The following is a 17574-nucleotide window of genomic DNA, read 5'->3' as shown; positions in this document are numbered from 1 at the left end:
TCCAGGAAGCATTGGGGTGTAACCTAGGCTTGGTGCCCACATGCTGGCATCGCTGAGGGTGAAGCCTAGCCTATCACACTTCCAGACACCGAGTGCAGATGCCTGGGTTCCTATAGAATGGCAGTTCTTACCCTTCCTAACACTGTGACTCTTTATTTCAGTTCCTCATGTCGTTGTCATCCCAACATAAACTTATTGGAGAGCTACTTCATAAGTGTCACTTTGTTACTGTGAGGAACTGTAATGTAAATGTCTGGTGTGCAGGAGCGCTGATGTAGAACCCACAGATTGAGAGCAGCTGCTGTAGAGGATCAGAGTCCCCTGCCAGCCCTGGTGTTTGCAGAGATCCCGTGGGTTCCTAGTCTCCATGGCTTTCCCAAGGACAGGGTTTATTCTTGGCCGTCTCAGGGCCTGGGACCTCACAGAAACAGCCTCTCCCATGTCCTTCCTGTTGAGAGTGTGGTTGGTCCTCAGCACAGTCCAGTCAAACAAGGCGCGGTATAGACACTTGGCCAGGGGTCTCCTGCAGTTATGGCCTCTGGACAGAGGGGTTTCTTACCTGGGGTGGGGCAACCGTGCCAGGTACAGGCAGTGATGCTCAGAGTCAAGACCTAGTTTTGTCTTATTTTCATAGACAAAGTTGCCCAGGCTGGCCTCAAACTTGCCGTGTAGCCAAGGATAATTAAACAACTGATCCTACTGCCTCTACCCCCCATGGCCTGGCATTGCAGATGAGTGTCACCAGAGCTGGCTTGTCACAGCTGCTATACGGCTCTAAGTCAGGGGCCTCATGTGCAGGAGTTTTATGACTGTGCCATCCCAACCCCGCAACCAGGGTTTTCACCTTTCTCCTGCTGAAGTCTGCTTAATCCTACCCTGGACCCAGGACACAGCAGCTGTGGGAGACTCAAAGTCTGGGGCTTCAGCACAGCATGGGTACACAGCATGGCATGCAGCCTACAGGGCTGTGAAAAAGCCAAGGAAGTGCTTCTCAGCTCACCCCCTGTAGGAGTGTCTAGCCCATCCTTCTCTCCATGGACGCAGACATCTGCTTCCAACTGCCTGACATGTCCCTCTGGTTTTGACTTTCCTGGATGCCATGTCAATGCCACCACACAGAGTGCTGCCTCTACTGGGGACACTCACACAACCTCTCTGGGGGACATCTGAGCCAAGCAGGGATTGGGTGCACTGCAGAGAGGTCAAGTCATGTCGTGAAGTACCTTGTCCCACAAAGGCTCACTGTTCAGGGAGTTGACTGGAAAAGTAAGCTTATGCCCCTGGGCAGGGTCCCCATAGGGAGTGTCCTACACCCTGCCATCAGGTCTATTCCTGGTGCCATGCAAATTCAATTTGCAAGACCCAATGCTCTGGAAATGTCAAGAGCTAATGGAAATGTACCAGGAAGTGCACACCATAGCAAAGGGAGAGGATGGCACAGAGACCTATGCTATGGGTTAAAGGGCACGGAAAGGCCACCTTGAGCACAGGGGTCAGACACCTCTTTCACAAACAAGGCAAAGGTCAAGGCTCTCAGCTCTGGGAGCCTAAAGGGCTCTGTGGCTCCTAAGCCCTGCAGCTGCAGCCAGAAGCAGCACTGAACAGGATGTAAATGCTGAGTATGGCGATGTCAATAAAACTTTATTTACAAAACCAAATTGGTGGTAGTGGTGGTGGTGGTGGTGGTGGTGGTGGTGGTGGTGGTGGTGGTGTCGGCGGACTGGTTCATTTCAAAGCATGCTGGAGTGGCATGGCCACTGAGCATCGGGAAACACAGAAAGGAATGCGACCGGACGCAGGGCTCCCAACACCCTAGACGTCGACCTATGGCACTGGAACAGGGTCCCTGAAGGTAAGTCTGGACAGTCAGATAAGGTAAGTACAATTTATTACAAGGAAATGGGACAAGATAAATCTTCTCTTCATCTCGCTATGCTTAAGCATCTTTAAGAGTGCAGGGAATTCATGTCTATCAGTCTGGTTTAGAAAAGTGTTTAGAGACAGCAAGAGTACACTCCATGGTTCCCTTACGAGGGTTCCAGGGATTCTGATATCTGGGTCGAAGTGAAAGTTAAGGAGAAAAAGGCTGTCGGGCAGGGCAAAAAGTTTCCAATTTCTGGTCTCTTTGGGCTGTAATTTTTACTGTGTTCAAGGCCATGAATGCAGACAGGGTAATAACGAATACAGAACAAGAAGCTAGAGCTTCATTAAGACAAAACGAAAGTAAAAGTTTTGCCCTCTGCACCACTGCCTGAAGCAGGTTTTTCTAAGTCATTTCCCGAGGATGGCATGTTGACCATTAGATTCACAAGATGATAATGACGAATTCACCTGCTTTTTCTTTTCCTATAATTAGGCCAGCATCGATTCAAGGTGTGGCCCAACCGACTTATTATAAAGGATGATACTGGTTGGTTGAAAAAGGTAGTAGCTTTCTATGAACCATATATTAAGTTTTTATGTATATTAAAATTAACATTGGAAAGAACAATGGTAGGAGAGGTAGCTGGAGGACAACTGCTGCAAATGCTTGCTTTTGAAAATGCTAATGAAGAGTACAGGAGAGCATTATTACCTATAAAGGAGGCTGGGGATATTAATGCTTATATGAAGGCATGCAAGGGTATCTTTTCTGAAAATGGAAAGATGCATATTTGGCACGTATTGATCCAGATAGAGTTATTAAATTATATGTTTAAATACTCTTGAATATCCTACAGGCACTTTCGCTCAGGATGAGTTGCCTTTAGAATGGGTTTATATTAAATAAAACTTTAACCAAACATTAACAATTAATGAGGAACAAATTTCTTTAATTATTCAGCAAGGCATACAAAGACCTGTTACTCTGTGGGGATATGATTGTGCTGCTATTGTTTTCCCATTAAGCAAAGATAAAGGGGAATATTTAATGCAGATGTCTGAGGTTTTTCAATTAGCCATGATTTCTTACACTGGAAATGTTGAATTTCATCCTCTCCATAGTAAATTGTGGGATTGCTTTAAAAAACAAAAAAAATTTGATAAATACACTAATTTCTGTTGATCCATTACCATCAGCCCTTACTGTGTTTACAGATGGCTCTAAGACCAAGATGGCTTATTGGACCAAAGATTAATTTTGGGGACAAGAATCTTCTTTTGGGTCAGTACAACAAAATGAATTATTAGCGGTAATTAATGTATTCCAGGATTTTACTCATGATGTAAAAATATTATAGCTGAGTCCGCTTATGTTGTAGGAGTAGTACAGAATATTGCGACTGCTGTTGTTTCTACATCTAAGCCTATATTAAATGTTATTCTCACATATTAAAGGACTATTGTTATTATGAAACTCTAGAATATTCATTACACATACTAGATCACATTCAAAATTTCCAGAATCTTTAACACTTGGCAATCATATGGTAGATCAATTAGTGGCATTTGCTACCCCAGAAGAACACAGTCATAATCATGCCAATACAGGATATTTACATATTAAATATAAGATTCCCTATTCTCAAGCCAAACAAATTATTGCTAATTGCCTATGTGTCAGTCTTCACGTATAAAATGTATTCCATCTCAAATTAATCCCAGAAGGATGCAACTTCATACATCGTGTCAGATCGATATAACCCATATTTCTGAGTTTGGTCGCCTTTCACATATAGATGTAAGCATAGAAAATTTTCCAAATTTGTGTGGGCTACACCATTGCCAGGAGTACGCACTGCTCATGTTATACAGCATCTATTGGAAACTTTTGCTGTTATGGGACTGCCTTCTAAAATTAAAATTGATAATGGACAAACATATATTTCTTATCAATATAAACAATTTTGTCAACGATATCATATTGTACATATTACTGGTACAGAACACAATACACAAGGACAAGCTTTTGTGGAAAGAATTCACCATACCCTGAAATGACAAATTATAAAATTAAAAAGGGGGAAAAGAGATGGCCTTATGCAACCTGAATGGAGTTTGCAGACCAGTCCCAGGGCTATATTGGCACAAGCATTATACGTTATTAATTTTCTTAATTTACCACAAGGTGAAGTTATATCAAGAGCCAATAGACACTTTGTTGAACTTCCCCCAAGAAGGCATGGAAAAGACAGTATGGATAAAAATTGCCTGGGATGCTGAATGGCAGGAAAGGACATCATTGTATATAGGGGAGAGGGTTTTGTCTCATTACAGGATGGGAGACTATTCTGGTTACCCGGGAGATGGATCCAAGCACAGAATAATAAGAACTGCTCCCTACCCTCAAAGGAATCCAGTTAAACCAGCTACATTTTCTCCTGATGGATGTTCTCAGGAGATGAGGAGGTGTCCTCCATTACTGAGGCCCTGGCTTCTCTTAGTGTCCACAAACAACAATGGATAAGGATCCGTGTAGTGACAACCCTATTACCTATGTGGGGTCAGGTGAAGCGATTAAGCACTGAAAGGAATAATTTTGTCTCCTTCAGGAAAGTCCTTTACGGCTGAGCACTTATTCTTAGCAATGTGTGTTTTACTCATGGTTTCTTCTGCTGCGGACAATGCCAGTTATCGGGCTTATATTGCTTATCATGATGAAATCCTACTACTTTTCTGTTAGTAAATATATGGATAATGACACAGAACATGATTGGAAGTTAATTCAAGCCTATTTAGAGGGTAATGAAAGTGCTTCAAAAGTAATTAATGCCTTGAAATATGATGTTCGAATGTCTTTTGGTAAACAGCTAGAAGATATGGAAAAGCGAAATTATTGGCTGATCAATTGACAGGATTAGATCCCAAGGCTTGGCTTCAAAGGATTTTCCATAGCATGGGAGGAGCTAGTTTTGCCATAATCTTATGTACATTATGTATTATGTTGCTTTATTTTTACATGACTAAACCCCTACAAGGACCTTTAGCTATGTTATGTAAAGTGTTACTTTAAAACAAAAGAAAAAAGAAGGAATTGTTAAGACATAGAGATGCAGCTCCCAGGCAGGGTCAAGAAAGGCCTGGTGCCAGATTCAAGTAGGGGCTGGAATGCCGCCCTGGAGAAGAAAATGTTTTTCTCACTTGGTCTTAAATTATGTTCTGCTGTGTCCCGTTTTGTGGAAGTGGTTCTAACGCTCTCTTGGTAATGGTGAGTATATTTTGATTATAATAAGAGAGGTTATTTGTTATATGAATATTTTTAGAAGAAGCTTTCGTTTATTCGTCTTTCTTTGTTTAATCTTCCCTCATTGTTCCTGGTATCCTGGGAATAATGATCTTATGGTATCTTGACACAATGAAAATTGTAGTAATGCATATTCTTAGCTTAATAAGGATTAATAAAGCTTACAACTGCGTGCAGTTTCTTATGCCTTTGCTCTGCACCCCCTGTGTCCTGGGGGTATGCGACCATACCCAGGGCCCCAACTCACTACACATTGACAATGGGTCACCGCACAAAACACAGAAGCATCTACCTTAGTCAAAAATGGACATTTTATTGAATGCACACACTAACACTGATTGATCACATCCATAGCTAAGATACTAGGGGCAGATCCGTGGCCCAAAATACATTCTTCTAAACCTATGAAGCGAAAGAAAGAAAGAAAGAAAGAAAGAAAGAAAGAAAGAAAGAAAGAAAGAAAGAAAGAAAGAAAGAAAAAAAGAAAGAAAGGAAGGAAGGAAGGAAGGAAGGAAGGAAGAAGAAAAAACACAAAAAACTTAAGCTTCTCATAGGAACTTCGCAGGAAGTGTTGTCTGGCGGTCAGTTCTGATTAGGCCATTTTAGATGAAACAGTGCATAGTGACCCTTAATGTGATGGGCCCTATATAAAGCTTTTTGCAATATTGGAATTTTAACAAACCTCATCCAGAACATACAGCAGAGGCAAGGATGTGATCACCATGTCCTTGCTCTCTATCAGGTTATTTTTCTGTTTCCTTGATTGTCAGGCATAGAACAGCAACAATCTGAAATAGCTGGTAGACATGGAACAAAGTGGCTAAAACTATAGTTGTGGGTTACACACCTCAACTGTCAATGGCTAATGCTGTCCTCAGAGACCTCGGAGGCCCCTCTTGTAAGACTATCTATTGGAAAGTGGAAGCAGGTTTATCTGAGTTCAAAGTGAACCGGGCCAGCCAGGAAGAGGGCAACATGGGATGCTTGAGACCCTGTCTAAAACCAGCACAAAAACCAACCCTTCATTCAAAGCATCATCTATTAATTCTTTATTATTTACCACTTTCTCCCTACCAGCCTTTCAGCCTGGAATGGTAGAAAAGGACTGGGAATGTTCCTTCTATTCTAAGGACCTTGATCTCTCTTTCCTTAGGTCCACATTAAGAACACATGCAAATGGGTATCACCATCTGAACAACTTAGTATCATCTACTCAGTATATCTAGCCTAATACTGTGCTGTGACAATCTCAAGCTTCCTTGAGTTTCGCTGAACTAGCAAGAAGTATGAAGTACTGAGGCCACACCCCAGTGATCCTTTCAAGGGGTTAGAAGAAAGCCATGAGAGATGCTCCACTTCTTTGTCCTTAGATTAAATCACATTGACACAATGTGGGTGGACTATTTAACCAGACATGTTTCTCCCAACCCCACCTTTCTGAGTTCTGACCATGGCAGAATTCATGCCCCACCACCCTAGATATTGAGTTTTGTGATATGTAATTATTATTTAAACCTATGTATTAAATTTTGTCATTTTGTTAATTTTTGTGGTTTTCCCAGTCTTCTTTGATTAACTTTCCTAGTTTTATTAATTTATCCCCTGTGTTCTCTGGTATTTTGTCCTTCCCTTCAAACTAAAGTATTCCTTTTAGGATCCTCTACAGAGCTGTCTTACTGGTTACTCATATTTTGTTAAATTTATTTTTAGTATGCATTCGTCAGCACAGTAGCTGGGCAGCTGCCTGCCCTCCATGGTATCAGATCTACTTTCCAAACAATAACGCTCAACTCTTACAGGCTGTGTAGCATCTTGACTGTTTTTGTTCCACTTGGACAGCCCTCAGGACCAGGCTCTCCTCTCCCTTAACCATGGCTGCTGTCCTCTTCCTCTCTCCTCTCCTTCACACACGTTCTTCCTTTATTCTCTGGCAGCTTCTTCTTCCTTCTTCCCTCCTCATGATCCTCTTTAGCAAAGCCCTCAAAGCTCCCCTCCCCCATCTCTCTGCTGTGCAGCTGTTGGCTGTTGGCTTCTTTATAATCACAGTTAACTGGGAACACGGTCAGTTATTTGGGGTTAACCAGTCCTGAGTTCCACAAATTAGCATTAAAATACAATCAGAATTAGGCCAATCCACTACAGGGATTTTTGTTTGTTTGTTTGGTTGGTTTGGTTTAATTTTCATTTACCTTTTTACTTGTTATTTTATTTTTGGCTATTTTTTATTAATCGGTTATTTTATTTATTTACATTTCAACTGTTGTCCTGCTTTCCAGACTCCCCTCATCAAACCTTACATTCCATTTCTGCTCAGCTTTGCCTATGTGACAGTGCTCCTGCACCCACACATATCCATCCCCACCTCACACCTCTAGGATCTGCCTTTGGTGGGGCTACAGGCCTCACCTTGAACCATAGAGCATCCTTGCATACAGTTTGGCTGGCAGTTTGGCCCCTGGGAGCTTGGGGATTAGGGAAAGAAGATCTGTTCAGATATTAAAGCCAATGATTGCTGCATTCTCTTCTTTTTCTGGTTATAGGTGAAATTATGTTTGTGTGCTTCTCTTTTTTTAAATTATTGAGAGAAGATTAATTTCTTGGTTTTTCTTGGGTATAGTTTAGTTCATTGTCTTGGAGTTTTCCTCCTATTAGCCTCTGTTGTGCTTTCTTACAGAAAAGAATTCTTTAAATTTGGTTTTGTCATGAAATATCCTGGTTCCTCCTTTTATGGTGATTGATGATTATGCTGGATATAGGAGCCTGTGTCTGTATTACATCTGCCCAAGATTTTCTGACTTTTAGAATCTCTGTTGAGAAGTCTGGTGTAATTCAGATACGTCTCAATCTATTTGTTACTAGATATTTATACCTTACCCCTTTTAATGTTCTTTCTTGATCTGTGCATTTAGTGTTTTAATTATTATGTGAATGGAGGAATTTTTCTGGTACAAGTAGTTTGATGTTCTGTAGGCTTGTTGTACCTTTATTGCCTTTTCTTTCTTTACCTTATGAAAGTTTGCTGCTATGATTTGTTGAAGGTGTTTACTGGATCTATGAACTAGAAATCTTAATTCTCTTCTCTATCTATTATCCTTAGGTTTCAACATTTAATTGTGTCCTGAAATTCATGGATGTTTTGGATTCAATAAACCATACATGTTTATCTGAGATGGGTGTTTTGTGCTTTGTGGGATGACCTCCTTGACCCCAGGCTGCATGAAGAATCTCAGCTGACAATGGGGACATAAATCATGAGTTTGTGTAGCAAGACCCAGGCCTCTTCCAGGTTCTTAGATATTAACTGAGAACCTCAAATACAGTAGTAATGTGATAGTGTGGTGTGAATCTAGTTACTCTTCTCTATTTTGATATAGATGACTCTTTTTGTGTCATGGTCAGCTTATAATGACTAGAAGACCTAAGCTTGAGAATAACCAAAGACTACATTGCTTCTCTAGCAGCTGAGCTTTTAAAAGCCCTGGTGTGACAGCAACTTTTGGTGGACATTCTGGAATATTCCTTCTGTACTTTAACTCTCTGTGTCACTTCCACCATCAGTAAGTTAGTTCAATTCCATAAATTGAAAATCCATCACCTGGAAGAAATACTCTTTTTTTTTAAAGATTTATTTATTTATTTATCATATACAAGTACACCGTGACTGTCTTCAGACACACAAGAAGAGGGCATCAGATCTCATTACAGATGGTTGTGAGCCACCATGTGGTTGCTGGGATTTGAACTCAGGACCTCTGGAAGAGCTGTCAGTGCTCTTAACCACTAAGCCATCTCTTTAGTCCAAGAAATACTTTCTGAATATGATCTGATATTGGCCATGGAAAAGGGTAGCTTGAACTGTCCCACATAGGTTCTGGGCCTGCACAGGCCTGCTCTCCAAAAGAAACCTGTGTTCACAGCTGTTGGCTGGCTAAGAAAGATTTCACGAGACGTGATACACAGCCCTCGGACTTCTGCTTCAGTCATCTGCACAATTTTTCCCGGACGATATCCTCATACCTCCAGCAGGCGGGTGATGAAGCTGTCCACTCTCAGCTCCCCTTCAGCCATCTTGTGGGCACCAGACTCTCCTCCCTGCAGCAGGAACAAGGGCTTCTCCATGGTGGCTGCAGCAGCAGTGGTGGTTTGGCATTCTCACCTAGGAGGCCCTATGCCTTTCTACCCCAGTTCCAACTCACCTCAGGTCCGGGCCTTCCCCCCATCCACTTCCCACGGAGCAGGGAGAGCAGCACCCACTAGAAATAAAAGGGAAGCCCTTGGTCCTGCCAAGACTGAACCCCCAGTGAAGGGGCTTGTTGGGGGGAGGGTGGTAATGGTGGGAGGATGGGGAGGGGAACACCCATAGAGAAGGGGAGGGGGAGGGGTTAGGGGGATGTTTGCCTGGAAACCCAGAAAGGTAATAACAATTGAAATGTAAATAAGATATACCCAATTTAATAAAGATGGAGAAAAAAATAGAAAGAAAAGGCACACATTTAAAACAGAAGAATATGGACCCTAATTTTAAACCACAGCTCTGTCAATTAACTATACCTTAAGGAAGCTCAGAAAAGCAGGCCAAACAATTAATATTTTCTCGGTTTAAGTAAATAATAATGTCCGTTTCTTGCTATTGTGGAGGGAATTAAATAGATAATATGTAATCATGGAAGTTTTGAAGTACCATCCATTTTTCTGTTCATTAAATTAATCTTACTCATTTCATTGATCAAATATGTATGTTTTCCGTTTCACAGTTATATGTATAATAAAACCAGTATAAAAACCTTCAGAATATTCAGTTATTATAGATATTTGTCATTTCTTACAGAGGGCAACTATGATTGACTACACCCAATTCTATAAAAAACAAAACTCAGGAAACCTGGCCCTTGGCAGCATGAATCAAAAATATCTCGGATGGTGGGGCATGAATTCTGCCAAGCAATGAACTCAGATAGGTGGGGTTGTGAGGAAGATGTATGGTTGAATAGCACACTAGATTCACGTTGTATCATCTTGATTTAATCTAAGGACAAAGAAGTGCAGTATCTCTGATGGCTTTCTTCTAACCCCTTGAAAGGTTCACTGGGGATTGACCTCAGTTCTTCATTCTGCTTGCTGGGGCAGCAACACTCAGGGAAGCTTGAGATTGCCATAGGCACAGTATTAGGCTAGAAATGCTGAGTAGGTAATATTAAGTTATTCAGATGGTGATACCCATTTCATTTGTTCTTAACGTGGACCTAAGGAAAGACAGATCGAGGTCCTTAGAATACAAAGATCATTTCCAGTTCTTTTCTACCTTTCCTGAATGAAAGACTGGTTGGCAGAGAATGGTAAAAATTCAAGAATTGGTAGATGATGCTTTGAATGGAGGGTGGGTTTCAGTGCTGGTTTTAGACAGGGTCTCAATTACCCCATCTTGTTCTCTACGTTGCTCGTCAGGTTCACTTTGAGCTCAAATAAAGCTGCTTCTACTTTCCAACAGGTAGTCTTACAAAGGGGCCTCCAAGGACTGTGAGGACAGCATTAGCCAATGAGAATTGAGGTGTGTAACCCACAACTATAGCTTTATCTGAAAGACCCTCAGACAGAGGAGACTCTCGCTCCAGTCCTGAGGACAATCACCACCCCATGAACACACAGGACTCAGTCTTGATGTAAAAACAAGAGGTTTACTTTGGGATACCAATGCACTGGGGCTCGACACGGTCCTCACGCAGGAGGGATGTGAGGAGCCTCAAACAACAGAAATATACAGCTTAAATAGTCAGTTAAGATTACACAGTTTCCTTAGCTCAGCTATTTCGTGCCAAGGATAACTAGGTAGATGTTTCTTGTCCTGGAATTCCTGGGATAAGGCCGTAACCACATCAATGCAGCTATTTCAGTACGAAGGACATCTGACTTGATATATGTTTTCTTATCCTGGGGTTCCCAGGACAAGGACCAAGGATATCTGTCTTGTCAGGTGTTTCTCTTCTGGAGTTCCCAGGACAAGGCTATAGCGATGTCAGCCTATAGCACAGCTGCATTCAGTACCAAGGACATCTCACTTCTATAGTGGTCAGTCAGCTTCCCAGAGATGTTTCCTGTCTTCTAATTGCCCTGCAGTAAATATGTTCTGTACCCTCTGTTCTTATGGTCCAGCAGCTTCCTAGAGAGTGGGTGGGAATGTGCTTTCTGTACTTTCTGTTCTATTGTCTAATGTGTAGGGGCTAAGCGAGGGCCACCTTAAAAGATTCTCATTCGTAAGAAATGGCTGTACTGATATCAAACGGGCATCTTTCATATCTACTTTCTTCCAAGTCTACCAGCCATCTCAGATTGTTGCTGTAATATGCCTGACAATCAAGGACATAGAAAAATAACTTGATACACGGCAAGGACATTGTGATCATATCCTGTGTTGTTATGTATGTTCTGGATGAGGTTGGTTAAAATGACAATATTGCACAAAGCTTTATATAGGACCCATCAAATTAAGGGTCACTATACACTGTCATAGCTAAAATGGCCTGGTCAGAAGTGACCACTGGATCACTCTTCTGTAACTTCACATGAAAGGCTTGTGCTTTTTGTGTTTTTTTATTTTTCTGTTTTTTCTTATTTATTTATTTATTTATTTATTTATTTATTTATTTATTTATTGTTTTATATGTTGTCAGGAAGATAGTTCAAGTCATGGATCTGCCACCAAAATATGAGCTTTGCTACCAATACTGTAAACAGTATTAGTGTATGCATTCAATAAAATAACTTGGTTTTTTTTTTTTAAGTAGGATAGATGCTTTTGTGTTTTGTGGGGTGATCCATGAAACAGGAGTGAAGATGCTTGTTTCTTACTCTGTCCACTGAGTTATGTCTCTAGGCTTGTCCTACTCCTTTGGCTGTATCCCACCCAACATCTGCTGACTATTTTATTTTTCAGATGAAATCACACGTTATAGCTTAGAGAGGCCTGTAAGCAATCCTACTTTGGTAACTTAAGTGCAAAGAGGAGAGCCCCACACTCAGCCTGAGGGTGCATTCACTGGTGGATCCAATATTTCAGTTTCCTCTGCTAACAGATCACCACATTGTTGCCAGGACCATAATGAATGCAATTCTTTCTCCTAAGGAATCTGGTGGCAACTGTCAAATGTTAAGCACAAAGCTTCAGGTTGTACCTATAACACACACCCACATCGCAACCTACCCTACAGGCTATTTCTGGGTGTGATTTCATGCACCTGCACATGATGAGACAGGAGACCTCTTTGGCTACTTATAGGAACTGGTGTGATTCCTCAGTAATCTTTAATGGGTAATATTGCTGACTGAGGAGAATTTGAGGTAGGATGAAACATTTCTGTGCAGGGATTGGGGAGGAAGCACTCATTTAGAAACATAGCAATGACTTAGGTTTTTCCAATCAAGCCTAGAGCCAAATTTGGCTTTGGAAGCATGTGGTGCTCAGTGGCTATGCCACAGGGAAGTCCCCTGAAAAGGGTCCATCAGCTTTTGCTCAGTACAGGGAGAACATTAGCAAGGAGGCAAAGTCTGTTATCCATGACATCAGCCGTCCCTTCGTGGACATTCTATTGTCTCCTAGAGAGACCTTGGAATCCCTGTGATGTCACCAGTATCGTTGTGACAACCAATCCCTACTTTTTCTCTTAGTGTCCAAAGGATATATCCACAGGCATGTTTGCCCGTCTTCTCAGGCGCTTTGGGAGAGTTGATGTTGATAGAGAAGAGTCTAGAGTGAAGCAAACGAAACCTAAAGGTAATGATGGACACAGGACATGGGGAATGTGGAGTAAGTTCTGGGCAGTGTATGTTGAGCTTCCTCTCAGGGGTGAATGTGGGGGACTTCAGCTGGCCTTTATAGCAATGGGCCACAACTACTGGAACATCTCCACAGATATTGAATTCCATGATTATCACAATTCCTGAAAGTCAGGGTTTTCACATTATTAGTTTCTCCATAACCACATGGAGGATATGGCAATGCCTATGCTATTATTGGGTGAACTTCTAGTCTTTACTTTTACAGTGCATTCGGTATGTTAAATTGATATAATAACACCATAAGTAGTCATGGAGGGTATAACTTTTCTGAATTAAACAGGGCATCAATGTACTTCACTTTCATTGCTTCTTTTAATTCAGTGACTATCTGACAGTAGTAAGAGGGAGAGAACTGTGCTCCTGGCATGACCTTATATTCTTAGAACTCCTTTGACTACCTCTGGCTGACGGGGCCAATCTTACCTTCATATATTAGAGGTTCTGTGTGGCAGATATTTTTCTACAGTAGCCAAACTATATGGAGCAGGTAGAGAAAGAGCCTGTAACCTATTGGCACTTCTGGGGCATTTGTCATTTCAGTAGGGGGAATTAATAAATCTGTTGACCATGTCCTCCCCCTACATGACTTTTTAATGCAAAGTTATTGGATTAGAGTAACAGTGTAGGATATCTGAGTATCCCTGATCAATCAAGTCATTGTGGATGCTGAATTGATGATCTGACTTCTGAAACCAGAGGGGTAGGGTCCTGAAACCAGGTTGTAGCCTGCGTACCTGATAATAATCCTGGAGAAGGCATCTCTCTGGTACTTGTAAGCCTGTGTGGGCGGGCATAGGGAACACCTGGCTGCTTACATCTCTTGGTCTCTATATAGTAGTGGGGGAACTGTGATCCACTTAGGATGCCTCTTTCACATAGACCAAACTCCTTGCAGTGACACTGGCTTCCAAGCATGTTCTCCTGTTTGGACCTCACTGTGGTCTGTGTATGCTCTATGCATTCGCCCCATGAGGGTTCACTTGTGTTCTTCTACCTACAGCAGCCTGCAGACAGACGTCATCCCCTGAAAATGTCCTAAACAAGGTGCAGGCCAACGAGGAAGAGGAGAGGCTGAATAGAGAACTGGAGCTAACTACGAAGGAGAGAAATGAGCTGACAGATCGCCTCCTTTATGTGACAGGTGGATCCATGAGCAAGAGGTATGCATTGCTCCAAACAAACGACCTTGTTCTAAACCTCATCTCCCATAGAGAGGAGATGCAGAACCTGACCCTTACTGAGGAGTGAGATTGAAAATGGACTCTCTGATTCTGCCTGTTGAAAATCTGAACTTGCAATCTGAGTGAAGATTTCAGGGATAAAGTCACTGGAGCATGAGTTCCCAGTGTACAATTGGAAAGCCCTTGACAGGTGGTAGTTTTGCAAGGTTCTAGGTGCTGTGAGTTTGTGGAGAGTGTTTGTACTTGCTAGGAAGGTGACTGAACGCTATCATCTCCTGGCAGCAGCCTTAGGTGACAGGACCCACAGTGTTCATATCAATGCTTAAGTAGAAGGCCTGAGGCTCTGGCCTGCTCCTTCTTGTCTCTGTGCCTTACACTCTGAGACAGTAATGGTGCATGCATTTCTACTGATTCTCATTGTGCTCTTTCCATATTTGTCTCTCTTTCTCATTCTCTGAGTCTGTTTACTTTTCTTTTCTTTTTCTTTTTTTTTTTTTTTTGGTTCTTTTTTTCGGAGCTGGAGAACTTACTTTTTTTTTCTTGTGGGTGTGCCCCAGTTTGTGTGTCTGTGTGTGCACAGGTCTGCATGCATATGCACAACCTTTATATGTTTCTCTATCCCTCCACCTTTGGAATTTAGGGGTCTGTTTTTTGACCTCAGGATTTACCTTTATAATAGTTTCATGGAGGTGTAAGTGCTTTATTTTGGAAGCCCCACTTTCAACAGCACAGTTCTTTGCCTGTGTAGTCACATTTGTCTATACATTTGTATGCCTTGGGCAGATTATAAGTTTGTGGCAATATCTGGTCTCATCTCCAGAATTATGTGTACTGTCTGCCTCTAGAATATTAGTTATTCGGCTTGTAGCATTCCACTTGTCAAAACAGGAAAAATGAAATCAGAGGTTTCTGGATGTGTGTGTGTGTGTGTGTGTGTGTGTGTGTGTGTGTGTGTGTGTGTTTGGGTAAGCTCTGTGGCCTAGGCTCTTGACAGCATAACAGGTTTGAATGCAGATCCAGCCCTCCTGATTGAAAAATGTGAGCCAGGGGACCCTTTATCTGGGTGCTTAGCTTCTGTTGTCCTGGGCACACAATTCCAAGTTTCTGAAGCTGAAGAAGATCCAAATATGTAGAATTCAGAAAGTGTCCTTCCAGGGCTGGGGTAGTACAGGACACAGCCTGAGTTCCTCTAATCCTAAACCTCGATGTTCATTGGGTTCTATCTTCCTGGGGCCAGCCCCTACTTCAGGCCAAATCCATTTTATGAAAACTTGAAGATAAAGGAGAAAGAGGTCATGTCATTACTGCACAACTTAGACACAAAGAACATTGAACATCGTGAGAAATTTCAGGAGCTCAAGAAGGAGATTAACTTCTATCGGTAAGTACTTGTCAGAAGGGCCCATCACTTGTGGAATATCCATTCCCGCCTCTCTTTGTTCTGGACTGGAGAGCCTGTAGCTCTGGGTCCATGTCGTCTGTTGTTTGAATATCACTGTGCCGTGGGTCTTTTGGACTCAGATTCAGTTCCATAAGGGACTGTCAGTTATCACCACAGTGTCTATGCATCTTTAGAAGGCTCTGGATAGAACTACACTGATTCAGGCATCAGAGTGTTATTAGGCCAACCTGCGGCTCTGGGGTCATACCAGGTTTAACAAAGCTCAATGTGTGGACCACATGGTTTACATGACCTCCCTTGGTTCTACTGTTCTCTTGTGGTTATTTGCCGCCTACTAATTGATGTTGCCCCGATGCATTGGGCTCTCATGGGTAGTTGTAGATCCCTTGTTCTTTTGGAGAGACATGGACTCTTATTGGTGCTTGGGTCACAGGAACAATTTATTCTTCCCTGGATTGGCCGTTTGCTGTTTGTGCAGCAGCCTTACATGTATGGAGATGTATTCTTGAAGTCTTTATGGGTATCTGGGTCCTGGTGGACTTTGTGGGATTTGGCAGTTGGAATGGGAGGAAGAAGCTTCAGGATCTTACTATGCAGAGTGTGTTTCCAGCAACCTGCACAGCCGGCTCCTGATGGACCAGGCATGTATGAAGAAGAAGTTGGTCACATTGAAGCAGGAGAGCAAGGAGTTACAGCGATATTTGTTTGAGTTGAACCCGAATGCTGAAGACGAACAGGAGAAGACCAGCAACCTCCAGACCCAGCAAAATGTGGTAGGAAAAAGCAGCTGAGTCAGATTAACAATGTCTGATACCATTTGCCTATTGGATACATCTTTGCTTCCCCTATCATCTTTCTAATCTCCCCACACCCAATCAGTCACCCACCTCATGTGATAGAGTTATTCATGGCTCTGTCTATGCACAAGTATTCTGGGATGTTAACCACTCTCCAGAAACTGAATTATTGGCAATTATACTTCTCTGCCCTTTTTGAAACTGCAGTCCAGAAATGGTGACAGAGGAATAACATATCACATGACTGCATCTCCCTGTCATAGATTGGATGCTATGAAGAGTTTTGAACGAGTTCTTGGTCGTGTGACAAAGGTCATACAGGGGTCATGTGATGGTTGGAAGCACCTTGTAGGGATAAGAACCAAGTGCAAATGGCAAATGAGTCCTGGTCATTGGCTTTGATCTCAGTATCATGTGGCCTTCTCCTTTCTTCCTGCAACCCAGTTAGGTCTCTTCTCCTTTCCCCGTTCTTGGTTTTCACTGGTAGAAGTTTGAGGAGCAGCTTGTTCTCCCACAGTACTGTGAGGGTTGTTGGTGACTTTCCCCAGGCTGCAGAGATATCAGCAATGATTTCAGTGAAAAGATCAGTGCTGTCTCTGCAATGCAGCTGAAGGGACAGAAGGCAGCAACTTGACAGCTGGTATGCGTGTCCCCACCAAATCAGTGTCTTAATAGCTGCCTTCTCCTCCCAGGTCTCAGAAACTGCAGGAGACATGGAATAGGACAGATCCCAGGAAGACAGCCCCCTGAAGAGTGAGTTTCTCTGTCAGGAGTTCCCTGCTGACGACAATCCTCAACAGTCAAAGACTTTTTTGGGGAGAATATTCTTCTTCTCAGTTAATTTCCTCATTGTATAGAGACCCTAAATTTATGTATCCGTATGCCAGCCTGTCTCATTGAGGTCTTTCTCCTCTCTCATACCGACAACACCATTTGAGAGACATCTGAGGGGACTGCCTTGAAATCTCGTGTCCTAGAGGAGAAACAGCACTACAACTGTGTTTCTAAATGTTCATTAAGAAAATGCTGTTAAGAAATATTTTTGGTTATGATTTTCATTGAAGTTTTCTTTTTGTTATATCATAGTTATATATTCTTGTTACTGTTTTTCATTTTTTATACCATTTTAGTTGTTCATTTTATGCCTGTTTTTTGTAAATTGTATTCCTTATGAATAAAAATTGATTTGTAACTCTT

General features: G+C 42.2%; 1 protein-coding gene across 6 annotated transcripts; it reads left to right on the top strand.

Moving 5' to 3' along the window:
- Window positions 1-1672: 1672 nt before the first annotated feature.
- LOC147997905 (disks large homolog 5-like) lies at window positions 1673-17574 on the top strand. Of its 6 annotated transcripts, none has more exons than XM_087601521.1 (8): window positions 1676-1852; window positions 3079-3145; window positions 10653-10712; window positions 12827-12932; window positions 13998-14157; window positions 15416-15559; window positions 16191-16353; window positions 17070-17574. In XM_087601521.1, the coding sequence occupies exons 3-8, from the start codon at window positions 10701-10703 to the stop codon at window positions 17097-17099; spliced, it is 615 nt and encodes a 204-aa protein (XP_087457647.1). In that variant the 5' UTR covers window positions 1676-1852; window positions 3079-3145; window positions 10653-10700; the 3' UTR covers window positions 17100-17574. The 6 variants fall into 6 exon arrangements, with proteins under 6 accessions (XP_087457652.1, XP_087457647.1, XP_087457651.1 ...); XM_087601525.1 differs by lacking the exon at window positions 10653-10712 and adding an exon at window positions 2357-2424 and having other exon boundaries at window positions 1682-1852; window positions 14001-14157; XM_087601522.1 differs by lacking the exon at window positions 10653-10712 and adding an exon at window positions 2357-2424 and having other exon boundaries at window positions 1682-1852.

This window comes from Rattus norvegicus, unplaced genomic scaffold (assembly GCF_021556685.1).
Source record: "Rattus norvegicus strain SHRSP/BbbUtx unplaced genomic scaffold, alternate assembly SHRSP_T2T haplotype2-0000026, whole genome shotgun sequence".
Taxonomy (NCBI): Eukaryota; Metazoa; Chordata; class Mammalia; order Rodentia; family Muridae; genus Rattus; species Rattus norvegicus.
This window is presented reverse-complemented; position numbering and strand designations above follow the sequence as displayed.